Source organism: Melospiza melodia, chromosome 3, assembly GCF_035770615.1.
Source record: "Melospiza melodia melodia isolate bMelMel2 chromosome 3, bMelMel2.pri, whole genome shotgun sequence".
Taxonomy (NCBI): domain Eukaryota; kingdom Metazoa; phylum Chordata; class Aves; order Passeriformes; family Passerellidae; genus Melospiza; species Melospiza melodia.
In genome coordinates, this window is record NC_086196.1 from 134,627,177 (window position 1) to 134,646,986 (window position 19,810).

At 43.1% G+C, this 19,810-nt stretch overlaps 1 protein-coding gene across 2 annotated transcripts in view; it reads right to left on the reverse strand.

Moving 5' to 3' along the window:
• Window positions 1-6,987: 6,987 nt before the first annotated feature.
• Window positions 6,988-19,810, reverse strand: part of CDC5L (cell division cycle 5 like) — a 35,241-nt gene continuing 22,418 nt past the window's right edge. The window contains exons 15-17 of one of the 2 annotated variants that reach the window (XR_010027274.1): window positions 13,009-13,221; window positions 10,661-10,919; window positions 6,988-9,288 (exon numbers count right to left, since the gene is read on the reverse strand). Coding sequence is in view for 1 of the 2 variants with exons in the window: in XM_063153134.1 (XP_063009204.1) it covers window positions 10,815-10,919; window positions 13,009-13,221 (318 nt within the window). In the remaining variant the exon portion in view is untranslated. Of the gene's footprint in view, window positions 9,289-10,453; window positions 10,920-13,008; window positions 13,222-19,810 lie in introns of those variants that run through there. The other variant, XM_063153134.1, reaches the window with a different exon arrangement.

Genomic DNA, 19,810 nt, shown 5'->3' on the forward strand with positions numbered 1-19,810 from the left:
AGAACATGGAGCTTCATAGGAAGGGACAAGAAACCATAATTTATCCTTATGGCATGAGCAGTGTTTTAGCTCAGCCAACAATTAGGGGCAGCTTGAACTCAGAAGATGAAGTTCTTGCTCCTTTGGGCTCACAGATTAATTGGGGTCTGTACATCTGGATTATTCAAGGGCAGGTTGGACAGGGCTTGGAGCAACTTGGGATAATGGAAGGTGTCCCTGCCCATGGCAGGGGTTGGAATAAGACATCTCTAAGGCCCCTTCCAGCTGAAACTATTCTGTGATTCTGTGATACTACTGTGAACTGGTATTCCCCCTTAGGCATTCTGGGTGGTAAAAATACTTGTTTACAGAGTTTGGGGTATGATTGTTCCTCCACAGGGAGTGCTGGGTATCTGCAAACTGTGCTTGGCAAACTCACACCCTGGAGATATTTCGTGGAAATTCCACTCACTGGTTTTTTGGTTGTTTCTCCACAAATTCCTCGTTAATACATTCTCCACTAATAAATCTTTTCATTGCTCAACCAGCAGAAAACAAAAGTACTGTTGGGAGAATGTTTGATTGCAACATTTCTTTCTACAGAAATAATTATCATCCAATAAAGCTGGAAGGAGCTTGGCAAAGTAAAATCCTCCACTGGGATTGGATCTCCTTGAAAAGACTCAAATTAATTTTGCTGTTGCCATGATTTGATTAGATCTTGTTTCACATGTGGTTGAGCTTCAAAACAGAGATTTATATCTGTGCAGGTAACGTGTGCAACAGCACTTGTAGCTCCTTTTAACTTTATTTAATACACTGAATGCAGTACATAAGCATATTTTAAAGCATATAAAAAAGCAAACTAAGGAAAATATTTAAAATACTGACTCACACACATGATGTTTTGTGCTTCTCTTCTTACACTGTCTGCAAAAACATGTGTTTTGGCCAGGCCATTGTCAGAACAGACAGAGATTAATTACTGCAGCCATTTGTTCTGTTACAGAAAAGATAAAAATAACTCATGAGTCACGACAACAGTGAACACTGTGGAGCCAAACCCTGCATCTTATTTGCCATTTTCTAGCCTCAGTGTAGATTTGATTTTGAGAAATGACCTGACGGTATCTTCAGTCCCTCTGTGGTGTTTGCCCAGCCAGGGAAGCCAGTGCCTGGCACTGCCTTTAGGGACACACAGACATGGCTCAGGGGAGTCTGTCCTGCTGTGGGCTGTGGAGTGAGCCCACACCTCAAATCCTGGGTCTAGTTTTGGGCCCCGCATGACAAGACAGACATTGAGGGGCTGGAGCGTGTCCAGGGAAGGGTACGGAGCTGGGGAAGGCTCTGGAGCCCAGGTCTGAGGAGGAGCAGCTGAGGGAGCTGGAAAGGGGCTCAGCCTGGAGAAAAGGAGGCTCAGGAGGGACCTTCTCTATCTCTATAACTCCCTGACAGGAGGGTGCAGCCAGGTGTCGGTCAGACTCTGCTCACAGGGAACAAGGACAGGCCAAGAGGAAATGGCCCCAAGTTGCACCTCAGGAGGTTTAGATTAGACATTTGGAAAAATTTCTTCATGGAAAGGGTGGTCAGACACTGGATCAGCCCACCCAGGGCAGTGGTGTGGCCACCATCCCTGGAAGTGTTCAGAAATTGTGTGGAAGTGGCACTGTGGGACTTGGTTTTGTGGTGAACATGATTGTGGTGCTGGGTTGATGGTTGGACTTGATGATCTTAGAAGTCTTTTCCAACCTTCATGATTCTGTGATTCTATAAAAATCCACAGGATGTGCTATAATAAGGATGAAATGCATAAACATGACACACATGTGTCACCAGTGTGCTGGAGCCAGGGTCTGTGTTGTGTGCTCCCTTTGCAGCATGGATTCCAGGCTTTCCTCAGATGTTAGCAGGGGCCAGGGCAAATTTCCGACATACTTTTCATCCTGGGAGAATCAGTTTAATAAAGTCATGGGCATAATCCATAAAAGAGACAGGGACAGGTGGGGCTTAGTTTCCTGGCACAGATCATAGAATTGTTGAATCATAAAATTATAGAATTATAGAACATTCTGAGTTCAAATGGGCCCACAAGGATTACTGAGTCCAGCTTTTGTCCCTGCACATCCAACCATCCCATGCTGTGCCTGAGAGAATTGTCCAAATGTTCTCAAACGTCTCTCAGGTTTGGTGCTGTGACCACACCCTAGGGAGCCTGTTCAGTGCCCAGCCACCCCCTGGCTGAAGAACTCTGTCCTAATGTCCAACCTCAACCTCCCCTAACTCAACTTTAGGCCATTCCCTCAGGTCCTGTCAATGATGACCACAAAGCAGAGATCAGCGCCTGCCCCTCCTCTTCCCCTCATGAGGAAGGTGTAACTGCAATGAGGTCTCTCCTCAGTCTCCTCTTCCCAGGGCTGAACAGACCAAGTGACCTCAGCAGCTCCAGATGTGGCCATGTCCTGCACAGAGCTCCCTGTGACCTCAGAGGGACAGCCAGCAAGCAGGGAGCAGCTCTGGACTCCACACCCAGGCCTGAGGACTGCTCAGATATTTTTCATTTAACAGTGACTGGATCTAATAAACAAAGAGAAATCTCACTGAAGTCTCCCAAGCTCTTCCTTGAAGTGCTCTTGTCTGTCTGGCCTGGGAAGAGGTGAAGAGAAGTTGAGTGCTTGGTTGCTACAGTGCAAAATTGGGCAGCTCCTGGTCCAGGCACTGTTCAGCAGCAGAGAGTTATGATGATGATGATGATAATGATGATGATTCTCTTCGAGCTGTGCTTGTCCCTTCCCTTGTTTTTTACTGGGCCAAGTTCTCTGTTGAGGAGCTTGAGCCAGAGATGGCCAAAGACCAAATATGTCACCTGAGTCCCATCATCCCTGGGAGTGTGGTGATGCCAGACAGAAGGCATCTGAGGTCAGCCCTGCACGTGTTACATGAGCAGAGAAGTATCAGGACTCACTTTTTAGTATTTTTTTTAAATTTTGCTGGCACACGTCTTGCGTGTCAGGTCGTTCCTTCACACATGCACATGTGTGCACTTCATTACAGCTTCTTGTCTCCCTCCCTTCCTCCGCCTTGCCCCGCTCCCCTGCAGTATCCTCCTTCCACCCTGGGGCTTGGAAGCTGTGCTCAGCCTCTGCTGAGCAGGAAAACTGTTTCCAGCTGTGTGCTGTGACAGGCTCCCAGCCGCCGTGCAGCTGTTCCCGGGCTCCTGCTCCCCAAACCAAGGGGTGGGTGGGGAAAGGCTGATCTGTGCTGCTGCCTGACTCTGGGTTTGGAGCCCACCCTGTGCCTGAGAGCACTGTCCAAATGTTCCTTGAGTTCTGTCAGGTTGGGTGCTGTGACCATTTCCCTGGGGATCCTGTTCAGTGCTCAGCCATCCTCTGAGTGAGGAACCTTCTCCTAATGTCCAACCTAAACCTCCCCTGACACAACATCAGGCCATTCCCTTGGGTCCTGTCACTGGTCACCAGTGAGGAGATCAGTGCCTGTCCCTCCTCTTCCTCTCCTGAGGAAGATGTAAACCACTGTCCTCGTGGGTAGGAAGGTGCCTCCCACCCAGCTGACGTCCCTCAACCTCTCTTGGCCGTGCCACTGTTTGTGGTCACTTTTTGCTCGGTGCTTCCAAGGCCATGTGTCTGCCTGGCCCAAGCTCCTCTGTGAACCCTTGTCCTTCTGGCTGATTCAGCAGTTTTTCCAATTATAGTCACAGCCACATGGGCTTGGCTGTGCTCCTGCCATGCCTTGTTCCTGCTGGAAGGAGGGGAGGCAGGCAGACGTTCGTGCATTCTCTGGTGATGCACAATCCCCGTCCTGTGGTCACCGGGTAGCTGTAAAATTAAATCAGATCCTTGCTGTTAACCAAAAGGCATCTGCAATGAGAGGAAGTTAAATGCAGAGCTGGAGGGGTTGTTCTGCTGCTAACAACACATTACAGGACCTGCTAGGAAATCAAATTCACTGTTCTATCCTCGCCCACATGATTAAGTTCACCCCCAGCTTAATGTGATTTAGGATTAGGTGGGATATTTTATATTGATTGTAGGTTCAAGGACCCCTTGTTTTTTCCCGGGACTTTGGTAACATTGCCATTATTAATGGCATGTAAAATGGCCACAAGTTGCACCCCAGGGGAGGTTTAGAGTAGATATTTGGACAACTTTCTTCATAGCAAGGGTGGTCAGACACTGGAACAGGCTGCCCAGGGCAGCGGTGGAGTCACAATCCCTGGAAGTGTTCAGAAATTGTGTGGATGTAGCACTGTGGGACATGGTTTTGTGGTGAACATGATTGTGGTGCAGGTTGGACTTGATGATCTTAGAGGTTTTTTCCAACCTTAATGATTCTATGACTCTGTAAAATCCACAGGATGTGCTATAGCAAACATTAAATACATAATTTTTTTTCCTGCTGTATAATCCTTCCATGAGGTAGAAAGTGGCCAGATACTCCCATCTTCCTCTCTAGAAACCATGCAGGAAGCCAGAGACAAAAAATTTTGCCTTCACCAGAATTTGGATATCTTCCAGGCAACACAGTGATGCTGGGGGGGTTGGGACAGGCAAAAGTGTGACCAAAGGTCCAGACCTTCTAATCCATGACAGGCTGAAAGTTTGGCATCTCTCCCAGAAAGGGGGGGATGCATTTTGTCATAGCAAAATGACACAGTTGTGTGACTTAAATCTGCTGCAACAGGGACAGAAACTGCTCAGGGCCGTCTAAAGCAATGCCCAACTATTTATTATGTGGGGTGAAAACACCTCATGGGTGCTCCCACCAAACTGCTGTTCCTGGTTTTGTCTTGTTTTCCTCTAAACTTGAAGCAAGATGGCCAGCACTGTCTCTTTGCAACGGAAGCACCAGGAAAATGGGGAACAAAAACCCTGGAGGTCACTGTTGGACCTAAGGATGTAGAAGCAGCAGTCTGAAGGGAGAATATCTTTGAATAAACCAGCTGGAACAGGGAGGTGAATTTCAGAGTTCAGGGTCTTGTAAATATCTGTGTTCTCCACCTTTCTAATGAAAGACCCTACCTCTGCCCAGACTCTTGGAAGCACTTGGCAGGAGCATAGATCAAGGAGGGAGAAGCCTGTTCTGTGCTAGAGATTGATTTGGTTGAGTCAGAATTAAGAAAAAAAGTGGGGGAACACAATCTAAGGAATAATTTAACTTTTATTTATAGTTGTTTTATGGTCTGCCATGGAGCCTAATTAATGTGGTCAGTAAACTCACTCTTTTTTTAAGACCCAGCTACAGTGATAGCCCTGCCCAAGCCCTAAGATAATTCATGAACAATTATAGATAAGAGAGAGACAGCTTTGAAATCAATGTTTTACACAAGAGCCAGATATTACAAAGATCAATGCAATAATTAGGTTTTTAAAAAAATAAATATATCATACAGTTGAATTACTCCAGGGGTGCCTTTGTGTCTGAGGTTCAACCAGTGGATTCTTTTAATCAGAATTAGTTCTGGAATAGATTTTGCTGGCTATGGAGCTAAAAACGTAATCCTGTCTGGCTCATTCAGCTTTATTAAGCATTCATGACTATTTTTCAAAAGAGGATCTCTTTCTTCTCCTCACAGAAAGGCTCATCAAATACAGACAGGAGAGGAGAGCAAAGGAAAGGAAATCTCAGCTCCATTGAAGCTGAATCTCCCATTGAATTCACTGGGGCTACAGTCTCACCTAAGCTGTGTAACACACTTAAAAATGCTACTGGCCTGATAATTATACAAAATAGACCCTACATTTCTGTCCTGGGAGGGGAGAGGGAGAGGGAGGAGAAGAGGGGAACCTAACACACATCTGTCTGATCCTGTGAGGCATTTACCAGTAGCATGTACTTGGCAAAAGATGTGATGTATGAAGTGAATAAATAACAAACCAGTCTGTGTTTCCTTGTGTTGCAACTCCTAAATGCTTTTGATGCACATAAATGATCCTAAAAGATGAACTTGCACTTCCTTTGAGGAATCCTTGAGGAATCCAAACACATCAGCACCAGGGCTGGGACTTGGAAACCTGAAAGTCATTGAATGAGGCAGACCCTGTCTAATCTGATCTGTGAAAAACTTTTGACTTGAAAGCAAGACTTTTCTAACCCTGACACTATGCATCTCTCAATGAATCACAGTAAACCCAGATAACACCCCCAACAACTGGCAAACAATCAAACCCACGATGAGTAATCACACTAGCAGCAATGATGTAAAACTCTGCCATACCCACTTCTTTACCTTTTCACCTACTGTGTGCATCACAGTCACCCCTGAGGCAGCAGGAATTGGTTAAAGCCACCTCATTTAAATACATAAAAAGCTAATGAGGCTTGCTGAAGGGGAGATGACTCACCAAAAGGCCTGCATGCAACCAAAAAAGTTAAGCTCCTCTTTTTTTTTTATCCACAGCTACTCCCCTTTGCTTCAACATTATTAAAGTCTCAAAAGTGCTTAGTGTGGAACTTTCAGAGGATGAGACAATTGCATGTGTTTAGGGGAGATACAGGGCTGCATTGGCTTAGATATGTGTCAAATTGTCTTTTGAAGTCTTTTTCAGGGTCTGATCTCACTCCTAATGTCAGTGCAAGTCTTCAAGACCAGCAGAACCAGGTATTTTTTGTTGGTAAGGAAAGGTAGAAACTGGAGCCCTGGAAAGGCAGAGCACACAGGTCTGGAATCAGTTACAGGGACACTCTGCCTTGAGATGAGCATCTGGCTATTTTTCAATGTGCTTTTCACTCAGCTAGGAAAATGGGGGAAATGCTATTTGATACTCCACTTTTAAATCCTGCTTGGGAGACAGGTGTTGCTTTGAACCCACATTATGGAAGATAACTGCAAGCTGGATTCCAGAGATGAATGTGAGGCAGATTAAGTCCAGACCACAATAATCTCTCTTCTCCAGTAACATCACTGACCGAGGATACTGAAGGCAAGCCAAAGTTCACACACTGGTTTATGATACTGTTAGCAAGTCTGCAGCCAAAACAAAAGTTCAAACATGGGTTTTTATGCATTTTATTTAGAAATCTATGTTCAGGCCATGATGACAAAAAACAATGAATTTCCAGAGTTTTCATCAGGGGCACAGATCCAGCTGAGTCTGTCAGGGACCTAATTGTGGGTAGTTACCTCATGTCAGCTACTGGCCCTGGAGCACCCAGCCCATGTTTCACACTCACTTTAGGCAGACAATGAAGTGGGACATCCTCTGACAGAAGCAATCACAGAATCATTAAGGTCGGAAAAGACCTCTAAGATCATCAAGTACAAACATTAACCCAGCACTGCCAAGCCCAAAGCTAAACCAGGTCTCTAAGCACCACATGAACATGGTTTTTGATCACTTCCAGGGGTGACTGCTCTGCTTCCCTGTGCAGCCCATTCCAATGCCTGATCACCCTTTCAATGAAGAAATTTATTCCAATATCCAAGTTAGCCCTTCTTGGTGTAATTTGAGGCTATTTCCTCTTGCCCTATCACTGGTTACCAGGGAGAAGAGCCTGACCACCACCTGCCTGCCTCCTCTTGTCAGGGAGCTGTGCAGAGCCAGAAAGTCCTCTCTGAGCCTCCTTTTCTCCAGGCTGAGCCCCCACAGCTCTCTCAGCTGCTCCCCTGTGCTCCAGACCCTTCCCCAGCTCCATTGCCCCTCTTTGGACACTATTGTGCCCCACTTCCACCTTCACTTGCACTTCCTACCTGGAAATGTGGCCCAACTCACATCTGCCCTGTACAGGGGATTGGACAATCAAGCTGGATGAACATATTTTAACCCAAATGTGCTGCCACAATGCTTGTCTCAGCAAACAAGGGTGCAAAAGGCAAACAAGCAGCAACAGGCAAAGACAAGATGCTCCTGTTGGCACTGGAAGTGTCTTTTTAAGGCAGCCAGAGAGCTCTGGTGTGTCTTGGCCACCGCTGGCTGCCGTGACTAATTACAGTGTTACACAGAACTTTTTTCTCTGGAGATTTGCCAGGCTTGGAAGAGCTGGCTTCAGCTCTGTTGGATTTCTCACAGGGAAGCTCCCTTGCCTCTGAGGAGTCACCCCCTTACCCTGAGCTCAGGATCTCTGTTATCTGTTGGGTATGGATGAGACACCCAGCTGTTATAATTTAGCCCCCTTGGCTTTCCCAGGTACCAGAATCCAAGTCAATTGAAGTAAATGACAGCCTTATCAACTCCACAGACTTTGAAGCAGGCTCCAGCTATGGGATTGATCCAATACATAAATGCCAAGTCTGATTCCAGGAAGGGAGGAAAATCATCAGCTGAAATTATTTAAAGGCTTGCAGATATATTTTGGCATGCTGAATGGAAATGGAGGAATTTCTTGGGGAGAATGTTAAATAATTCTCAAAATAATTGTTAACACACACAGCACAGCCCCCATCCCACCTCTGTCACACAGGTTAGAGCTTCCCCACTGTAGTGAAATGTTCACAAGTTTCCATTGTTTATGGTTATACTTATTATTGTTCCTGGAAAGAAAGATCAAATCAGTGGCTGGCTTCAGAATTAAAAAAAAAAAAATTGTTGTCAAGGTGTGCTGGTCACTCTTGTGTCCAGCAAACATCTGCATTTAGCTACAGAGCCATTTAGACAGAGATTCAGGGAGTGCTGTTCAGGACATAAACTGGGCCAAAGCCCAAGAAATAGATCTGGCAAGCCTGAGCTCCATCATCACCTGCAGCTGGAAGCACTGGCATCTACCAGCATCCAAATTTGCTTGGACAGATTTCCTGAGCACTCCAGTTTAAGATCCCACACTTGAATGATCTCAGGATGCTTTATCCAGGCTCTGCTGCTCCATTCACACCATTCTGGAACCAACAAATGCTCAGAGCATCCTGTATGAAATTTCTGGGGTAATTTCAGCAGATCTATAGCTGTCCTAGAGCAGGCAGCTGAGGGCAGGTAAAAAGCTAAAGCAGGGCACAGCCAAGCTCTAAATAAGGAAAGAGACTTTATTTGTTTTTTTTTTTTCATTACTGAGATAGAAACTGCAGGACAAAAACTCTGACTAAAGACAGGGAAAACTGAACTTGCTCAAGTGTTGTGTGAACAAACTGTACGGCAGAAACACTGAGCAAACCTCCGGCAGGTACTTCTCAAATAGAATCACCTTGTGCCTGCTGCAATTAATGACTGGTTTACTGCATACATTCCAAGAAAGAAGAGTCTTTTGTGATTGATCAGTCCTTCTGAAGTTTTCATTTAAACAATTTAAGGCAGAGTTTGAATACCTGTCTAGCTCCAAAGCTGTCAAAAATACAGGGCACATCAAAGAGGCTCTGCTGCAGCCCTAAAAAGAAAAGAAACAATTGTAGTTGTGGTATTGGTAAACCTACAAGGGTTTCTCTGTTAATATCTCCAGCTACCACACAACCACAAGAACTGACATGATATGCCATGATTTTTCCTTTTGGGTATAACCATCTGAGCTAAAATACCCCATATGCTACAAGATTGATGCTTAATACTTCATTCCAGATGTGTTCTGGCTTAGTTAAATATTTAACACATTTCTAGAAGAATGTAGTCTATAATTTCATTAATACTTCAGAAGAATGATGTCCTGGTGAGTAAAGGGAAAGCTATTCCAAGGCTGGCTGTGTCCCTACTCCTGTCAGTGACAGCAGGACTCACCCAGGTTGCATTTAAAAAAATCTGATAATCATTGATCTCCATGGATGGCATTGACAGAGCTACACAGGCACAGCCCTGACACTGCTCCACAGTAACATTTCCAAGGCCTAAGCAAAGTGACACTGCAATCTGGTAAAATTCCAGACAGCAAAGTCCCCATCTAAATTTCAAATATATCCAAGCCAAATTGCATGATGGAGGTTACTGGATGTATTTAATTGCTGAATTTTGTGCTGTTAACAACAGTTTTGGCTTTTTTCCTGTGCCCTTCCACAAGCTATAGCTTAAAAACCCAAAGTGTAGGCACATTCCCACCTTTCCCTAATTCTATCCTTACCCTTCAAAACAAAGCAATGAGACACTTAAATCCTGTTGGGATGTGGTGAAAGGAGAAGAAAACCCACAGCTTCCTTCCTACCCCAAACCATGGGCCACAAAGCAGCAGATGATTTATAAAAATTAATACTTAGAAAATTTAACAGTACATTTTCTACTGAAATCTATGGTTCCATTAGGCATTAGGCCATGCTGGGTGTCTTTATAAAATTTATCCCTGCATGCGTCCAGGATGGGGAGATTATGCCAGTGTGACCATTAGAGCACCTAGATAAAGCTGGGAGTGTTTATTCACAGGCACAGAGAAGAGTTGGGAGTATGGTATTTTTATCTGTACATCAACTATCCTGCACAGGTAATTCCTATTACAAATTATTCATGGAAAATAAAGGCAGCAGCAGGGGGAAGGGAAGACCAGAAAAACAAAGGAGGGCTGGGATAGGTGAAGATTCAATTTTAGTTAAAAGACAGACATTATTACTTCATTGTTTTTTAACATTCCAGATTTATTCAAAAGACATTATTCTGTATGTATCTTACAGGTCTTAAGACTGGTAAAACACTAGGAATAACGTGATAACCCTAGCAAATGAAGACATGGCTGAAATCATACCAGAGTGATTTTTCTTTTCTTTCAATAAAATTTTGGACATTTCAATCCCATTTTTAACACTGGCCAGAGCTATTCATACCTAGAGCATTTGGAATAGTCCACTGAAGGAACAAAACTTGACAAGATGGAAACAGCAGACTACACTTGATTTCTGCAACTGCTGGCAAAAGCTGCTGGAGAAGTATCTGCATACTTTAGAAATGTTTTATCAGTGACAGATGGAATTTTGTGCTTTAATACTTTGCTTGAAAAGTCTCTTTATCCAACATGAAGTCAGCAAATCTCTGCTGGAGTTCCTTTTCTCTCTCCTGCTGTCGCTGCACATCTTCCTTCAGACACTGTAAGGAAAACATCATTAAACAACCAGTCAGTTTTCCACCAGTCACACCCATGAGGATCATTACCAAAGGCTGTATTTTAGTTCTTCTAGAGGAAGAGCTCAGAATTAAGATGGAACATTGCTGAAATTACTTACTTTAAATATAAATGTATAACAGAGCTGTGGATGTAAAGTATCAAGAATCACAGTTATTTCAAATGTCAGGTAGCTCACTCTGTTTTTGACAGCAGCTAAGATCAAATGCTTCAAAAGGAGAGATTTCAAATTGGAACCTTGCCACTTACTAAAAACAGGTGCTATTAGCAGCTATCAAGTGATTTAATATGTTTTAACTGTTATCTTTCAGTAAATCAATTAATCACTTTGAGTTTGTAGACACATCTATCAGCATTATCTAAATTATCTTCACAAAATCAGTTTTAAGAACTGATGCATTTTAACTTTTTTTAGCAAGTGGTTGAGAATATCTACACCTCAATGGAAGCCTCTGTTCTGGAGGAAAAACCACATTACAATAAAAATTGTGCTCAGGTGAACAATTATTCCTTGGTGCTGGTTCAAACCTAGGACTGAGTCTTGATTAAGGGCTGTCTCATTAGCTGAATAAAAGGAGAATATCCTAGAGATCCTTAAACTAAGAAAAGTGGCTCCAAGGTAGTGATTTCAGGTATATACTAGCATTTAGTGTACTGGCTTTTAAGGAAGAAGGTTTTAGACAAATTTTACATTTACCCAAAGCTCTAAGAGTAATTAAAACCAAAACAAACCAAATCAAGAGAGATGGAACTTGTGCTGATATGCATTGCAGAAGACTTATAAAATAAACCACACAAGGAAATAAAAAACCCCAAAGTTAAAGCACACACTGCCAGATTAGTCCCAGCCTCTAATATGTGTATCACAGAATCTTTGATACTGAAGTAAAAGACAGATGAATCTGGTAACAGCCAAAAGTGTAATTTTAAGAGAGCACTAAAAACGTGATACCAACTCAGGCTGTAAAGGTCAGTGTTGGGGAAGATGAAACAGGAAAGCCTTATAAATATGATTGCCAGGCAAAAGATTTTGAGAATATGGAAACTATAAGCGAGATTGAAATGAAAGCAAGCTCTGAGATCCCTCAGTTACTGAACAACTGGAAAACAATGGTGTGGCTGGCTGAAGGTAATCCTCTTTTGTGACCGTGTTCACAGGGGTCAGAGGATGAGGGAAGAGATGAGGATCTAACTCCATGTTTCAGAAGGCTGATTTATTATTTTATTATATATATTATATTAAAATTATACTAAAAGAATAGAAGGACTTCATCAGAAGGCTAGCTAAGAATAGAAAAAGAAGGAATGATAACAAAGGCTTGTGGCTTGGACAGACAGTCTGAGCCAGTTCACTGCAATTGGCCATTAATTAGAAACAACCACATGAGAGCAATCACAGATGCACCTGTTGCATTCCACAGCAGCAGATAATCACTGTTTACATTTTGTTCCTGAGGCCTCTTAGCTCCTCAGGAGGAAAAATCCTAAGGAAAGGATTTTTCATAAAAGATGTCTGTGACAATCCCCTTTTGATGAAACAATACCCTCTGCTTGCAGACAGGACCAAGGGTCAGAGCAAACCCTACCAGCTTGGCAGAAGGGACCCAAAGAGTAGTTTTGAGGGTTTAAAATGTAACACAGTATGGTAATGTAATGATTCTTATAGGCTGTATGGAAATGCTACAAGATTTGTATCTTGTACTAGATTGGCTAGTGAGAATTAGAATATTCAGCACAGAAGAAGATTTATTGTATTGTAACGGGAACATCGCTCTCTTACACTCTTATCCTCTCTCATCCTCTTTACCACTGTCTTTACTTCTCTCAGTCCTGCTCTGAGCTGTGGCTGGCAGCTCCCAGCAGGGCCCTGCACCCAGGCCCTTTGCAATAAACCCCAAATTCCACGACCTGGCTTCAGAGATCTCTCATCTCCGTCCATCCTGACCATCCTACCCCCCGATGCTCCTACAGGTCAGAGCTCGTGCCTTATAAAAACATCTTTTCCACGAGGTGCCTGTGTGTGACCTCAGGTACTGGATTGTGGAATCTCACCTCCAGTCTCCGAGGGATGGCAGCATCCTCGTGCTTCTTCAGCTCCTCGAAGGTGCGCAGCTCCAGGTGGGCCTGCTCAATCTGGTCCCACAGATCGTTCAGCTGCTTGATGAGCCCCATTGCTCGAGACTGGTAACCCCCAAGGAGGATCTTCAGCTTCTTCTCCATCTTGGCAGCCCTCTTGGCTTCAGTGGTCATGTGGCCTCTGTTGATCTGCCAGAAGGAACACGAGTGTTGTTTTAGTTACACAGAATTCAAAAGTCAAAAGAGAAAAAAAAGAATAAAAATATATCTGTGGAATGGTGTTGAGTTGATCAAGTTCTTTCATGTCTATTAAAATAATCATACTTCACATTTTACAACAATCTAGGCATTTTGGATTAAAATCTTTATAATATACATAATACATCTCTAAAATTGTAATCCAGCCAAAATCCATAAACAGACAAGTGACACAAATTACAAAATTCTGTCACATGGGACACAACACCAATAACTGAACATATTTGTGTTTATGTTATAAATGTTGTATAAAGCGTTTATAAATAGAAAAGGTAATAGAAGTCTTTGTGTATTTTTCCATCTGGGGTAAAATTAAATGAGCAACTGAAAGAATGAAATAGCCATCAGAATTTTAAAGGCATCAATGAAATCTTTAACACTGAATCCCAATCACAAATGGCCTAAAGATGAAGATTAAATTATATTGAATATTTGGAAGAAATTGTTCCCTGTGAGGATGGGGAGACCCTGGCACAGGTTGCCCAGAGAAGCTGTGGCTGCCCCATCCCTGAAAGTGTTCAAGTTCATGTTGGACAGGGCTTGGAGCAACCTGGGATAAGGAAGGTGTCCCTGCCATGGCAGGCAGTGAAATGAGATGATTTTTACAGTCTCTTCCGGCCCAGGCCATTCTATGATCCTATGAAACCAAGAAAGAACAAAGGCCTCCACCACTGAGCACAACTGTGAAGAGGTACAACAGCTCACATCTCTAAACACGGACATAAGGTTCCCTGTTGAAGCTTTTTTAATGGCTTTTAAAGGCTTTTTCCTTAAAAGAAAATAACCCAACAAAACAAATTTTTTTTTTAGAAAGGACTGTGTGAAGAATGTCAAGCTCAAGAAAAAACTGAACTTCTCATATTTTGATTTTTGCCACATTTAATGATATATTAGTGCAGAACATGAAATATGATATGAAAGTTTCTCAAGTATTAAAATATAAAAGACTAATTCAGAACCAGTGTCTGAGTCACCAATCCTTGCCTCATTTCTTTAAAAATCAAAGCTTTGCTGGTGAATGTTCTTACATACAAAGAAATTACCAATCATCAACCAAAATGCAGCACCTTTTCATTGCTACAATTACTCAATACATAATTTATTTCCAATGAAACAGAACTCCTTTGAGGAGGAACTACTGAGGAGGGATCTGCCCTTCACAGTGATAACTACAGTCAGCCATCACAGTCTCACACACCAAGCTACTGCAAAGTGCATTTCATCAGCCTTCCAACTGTACTGAAGTACCCTCTGTTACACAGCTGCAGGTTTCTGTAACGTGCCCTCCTACTCCTTAACAATTTATTCACTCATTTAGAACAGTTTTAGTTGGTGGTGCAGAGATAAACAAAGTGAATGGTCAAGGGAGCAAACTGTTAATGGGTGAGTGAAAGAGAAATTTGACTTTCTGAGCTGTCTAGTTTGCTCCTGGGGAGAGCCCTGCAGACTGCTACGCTTTTCAAACTCTGCTGGCAATGTAGGCTTAAGCTATGCCCAAGGTGCTTTAAGCATACAGAAAGGCGCCTCTTTTTCAATATTTATATAAATCTAGAGAAAATTAAATAAATAGATTAGGGATTTGTGAGGATACTCTCTGATGGAAAAGTATGAAAGCTTTAAATGTCTTCATTGGTAAATAATATGCTATTACTGCAACAACAAATACACCTCTGCGGTCAATGAACTATTTTCCAATTACTGTTTCTTGGATGAAAAATGTATGCTGAGCACCACTGACATTTAGAGATCATGGAATAGATGGATGCACAGACAAACAGAATTCTGTTTGTAACAGAGGCCTAATGTAACAAAGATCAACTGTGCATGTTGCTCCCAGCATTACAGACAATGTAGAGTATGGCTGGTATGAAATGAAACTCCCATCACTATGTCACTCTTCAGAGAAGACTAAAAAAGACCATTTAGAGAAGTTCCACTCTTCTGTCATCCTGAGTGAAGATCTCATTCTTTACTGTGAGGGTGGTGAGGCCCTGGCACAGGTTGCCCAGAGCTGTGGCTGTCCCATCCCTGAAGTGTCCAAGGCCAGGCTGGATGGAGCTCTGGGCAACCTGGGCTGGTGGAAGGTGTCCCTGCCCATGGCAGGGGGTTGGAATGAGCTGAGCTTGAAGATCTCTTCAAGCCAAACTATTCTGTGATTCCATGATCTCTCAACAACCTAATTTCCTAACAAAATGTTAAACACTGAGTACCTAAGGGAATAAATACAGTTAGCAGCACTATCCCCACCATACAGAAAAGAGACTGGATCAGGGCACTGTGGTAATAAGCCCTGAATTATCCCCATGCTCCAAGTACCACCAGCAGCAGTGGCAGCATTGGCTTGGTCTCACATTTTTACAGTCTTCAGTTGGGATTCACTTTGCTTGGCTTTAGATGTCAGCATCTGAGTTTGTCACAGGAGTTCTTTCTGTCATCAGGAGAGAAACTGGCAACTCCAGGGCATGGCTCATCTAATGCAGGGCTTTGGGACAGGATTAAACACCTCTGTGAAGGGCTCTTCACTGATGGTGATGGGAGCACAAACTGTTTGTTGAGACACTGTTATCCAAGACCAGGTAGATCAATCCCACCCCAAGTGTGTACTATCTTAATGTGTATAATAAAGCATTTTTAAATTTAAAGCTTCTAACAAAGCCAGTGCAAGTCTAATACTTCTTACAGTATCAGACCCTGATTATTTAAGCACTCTTGAAATTTTCAGAGAATTTGACTTAATATTTCTGAGTTGGTCTGGCTATTGGACTCTAAACTACTAGAGCTCCTTAGGTTGTATGTTCCTATACTGCTTTCCCACTCAGTTCCTTATCCCATCTTGGATTATTACAGGCCTCACTGTTGTGAAAAGACAAAAACAAGAAAAGAAAAGAAAAAAGCCTCTCAAGTTTCTAAAACCAGAAATAACAGTCCTTTCTTCCTTCTCTGCTTAGGGAGAAATGTGAACACTCACTACCTTTTCTCTTCCCTCCCAACTAGAAAATTTTAGGACCTACTATGAGAAGGTCAAAAGGAGGTCTCAGCTTTTGTAACAAATACTATTTATTAAAAATTGCTGACTGCTGCATTAGTGCCAACAACTGTATATAATTTCAGTTCAAGCTTCATAAAATTTTAAGGCTCAGATACCAAGCTAAAAATTCCAAGCAGTTATGAAGAGGTGTGTTTAAACAGTAGTCTACATTATTTGCTTAACGCAAAGAAATAGATTTGAGTAAAATCTGACAACCATTTCCCCCTGAACCTAACAGAAAGAGTAAAGACATTTGAAAGATTCCTCCACTTATTTATTTTGTACTGTTCCTTGGCCAGCTTTGGTTCTGCTGAGTTTTATACCAGCAACAACACAATGAGAACAGCATGTACAGACACGGGGTAAGATGATATATGATGTTAAGGCAAGTGTGAGAGCCTCATCCCATCCCAAATCTCCAATGTAAAAGCTTCCCTCGGGACTCGTAAAGTGGTGTTCAGTTTTCAGTACTGCACCAGAGAACCAAGGAAGAGAAACCAAAACAAGCAGCAGACAAAAGAGCCAAAAGAGCAACAGACATAACCAGAGGTTTATAAAACATGATCTAGAAAAGGGAGACTGACTGGAAAACCAGGGTTTGTTTGATTTGTTTTTCCTCTGCTGAACAAAAAAAAAGAGAAAAAGAAGACACAACACTCTGCTTTAAATATCCCAAAGTTAATTGTGAAAAATTCATCTGTTCTTACTGCTACTGAGAAAGGAAGAGGGACTTAAATTTGGGAAGGAAATTTTAGATGTTAGTTGTAAGGTTTAACTAAGGACAACGAAGGACAGAGAAGGACTCCTTATGAGAACAAACATCCACTGGGAAAGATTTAAGAAAAACTGACCCTGAGGAAGGAAGAGCTCAATTGTCTTAAAAACTTCATTTTCAGAATTCTCATCTCACCAGGTCTACTGAGGACACCCCTCCTCAGTTCCAAGGGTTTTTTGCCGTACTGACTTGGTTTGTTTTCCTTCCCTTTAATGTGGAGCTTCTGGTAATCCCTGAACAGCATTAAGCTCTCTTGTCTTTTAATTGATCTTCCTAATCACACTGGATGGATTAAACAAACATGGAAGAAAAACTGCTGCATGTCAGAGCAGAGGCACAGTCAAAGTAAACCAACCTGTTCCGTGACCTTGGAGAATCAACATCATCACAAAGCTGCCTCGCCTGAGCACAGAAATCCTGTGCCAGCTTCAGCCACGCCGGCTGAGCAAAGCACTCCTGGAACACACATAGGACTACTCTAAACCTTACTGCAACTTCCTTCCTCACCTCAGACCCACACACAGCCCTCCCAAATTCAGTTCTGCTGGCAGGAGATGCACTGACTTAATTGGAATGGCAGGTTTGTGAGCTTGGCTCGTGCTGGCTCAGCTGCAGTGTCTGCAGTGAGAGTGCTCAGCTCGACAGCAGCCTGTGCTCCAGGCCAGGCACCTCCAACCACTCCAGGGACAAGAACCTCCACACCACAGAATCCTCTGGCCATGCTGGGGTCATCTGCCTTTACAAGCTTATAGTGCACTCAAAAAAAGCATGTTTTAAAAAAAAGTCACTAATTTCTCTACTTCAAAATGTTTTTTCAGTTCCAAGCTCTTGGGCAGTATTCTCCATTTTTGGCTTGAAACCTTGTTATCTCTGTCTAGAGTTTGACCAGGCAAAACTCTCTGTAGAGCCCTGCCTGAGTTACCCCCAGGTTAGTGAAAGATAAGTCAACTCTGCTGGAAACTGAGGCTTGGAGTTGGTATCAAACCAAAATTGCATGTCCAATGTAGAACAATAAGGCCTCAATCTATTAAACAACATTAGCTCAGCTCATTGACCAAAACCACTTCATGGGCTTGACACAATTTCACATTTCTGCTGTGGCAGTAAAGATCCCAGAATCAGAGAATGGGTTGGAAGTGACCTGAAGGATGAAATCACTCCAACCCTCCAGCCATGGGCAGGAACACCTTCGACTAGACCAGGCTGCTCCAAGCCCGAGTCCAAGCCCAAGCTGGCCTTGAACATCTCACCTCCAGTAAGGTGCTCTACTTAATGTACCAGGGAGAATGAGGATCGTGAAGTAAAGGGGCTGATCAGGATCAGAGCAGTCAAAGAGGAACTGAGCTTGTACTCAGTTTGAGCTTGTACTGGTAAGACATGAAAAAGAAGAAATTCATTCTAATTGACTGGGATCGCACTAAGTTTTTTATGAAAAGATTCACTTAAAAAATCCTCAATTTAAGGCACTGCTGGTAAGCAACTACAGCTTCCCAACTGAAACTAGACCAGATGTTCAAAGCTTGCACAGCAATATAAAGCTGCCTTTTCCCAGTTTAACAGGGGAGCCCCAGATAAATTCCTGTATTGTACTTTGTCACGTAGATCATGTACCACTATGACTTACTGATATCTGCAGAACACTGTTCTCTCTACTCACAGCCAAATCTAATGACTCAAGAGCATGCTCCCCCTGAAGTGTGTTTCAGAAATTATAATGACTTGTCTTCAAACACCATGAGTCAGTGTGACTGCTGAGTAAAAACAATACAGGGTATATGAAAAGCAAGTGTTCCTACAGGGGCTCACAGCATCCAACCAGAACTAGAATAATCTAGGAAAGTTACTGTGCAAGTCAGTAGTCATTGCTGGTCTACAGCCATGACATTAAAGCCCACTTTGAAGATTTTTATTTGAGAACTGCTTCTAAGACCAGCAGTTTTATGAGTGATACCCATGTATGCTCCCTACAAAGAAAGGAGGTTGTACTGAGGTGGGTGTCAGTCTCTTCTCCCAGGTAACAAATGACAGGATGAGAGGAAATGGCTTCTAATTGCATCAGGGGTGGTTTACACTGGATATTAAGGAAAAAAAAATTGTTATGGAAAGGGTTGCCAAGCATTAGAACAGGCTGAATAGGGCAGTGGGGAAGTCACCATCCCTGTAACTGTTCCAAAAATGTGTGGATGTGGCACTTGAGGACATGGTTTAGAGGTGAACAAGATGTTGGTATAAGGCTGATGACTGGACTTGGTGATCTTAGGGGTCTTCCAAATTTAATGACTCAAGGATCCTATCTCAGTCACAGCAGAAACATGTCTAGAAAAGCATAGTTTATGATGAAAAACAATTTATTTTTACTAAACTTTTTTGAAAACTCTACCACTCATTAGGAAATAAAAACCTTGCATTAAGATCACAGACAGCAACACCCAGAGAGGCCAAGAGCTTTGATTAACCACAAGCAAACACGGGTCACTGCAGTGTCTGGTGAGGTCACAGGGCAGCCAGCACAGTGTAATCACCTCCAAACACCACTCCTGCACTAGCAGAGTGCCTGCACTGGCCGCTTCCAGGGGCTGACAAGGTTGTGGAAGCTCAGGCAATAGAGGAGCTGCCAAGGAGCCTGGCTCCCTCTCAATACAGCAGGAGCTCCGGGGAGATCCTGCAGCACACAGTTCTGGACAGTGAGGGTGTGCAAAGGCCTTTGCAATGACAGC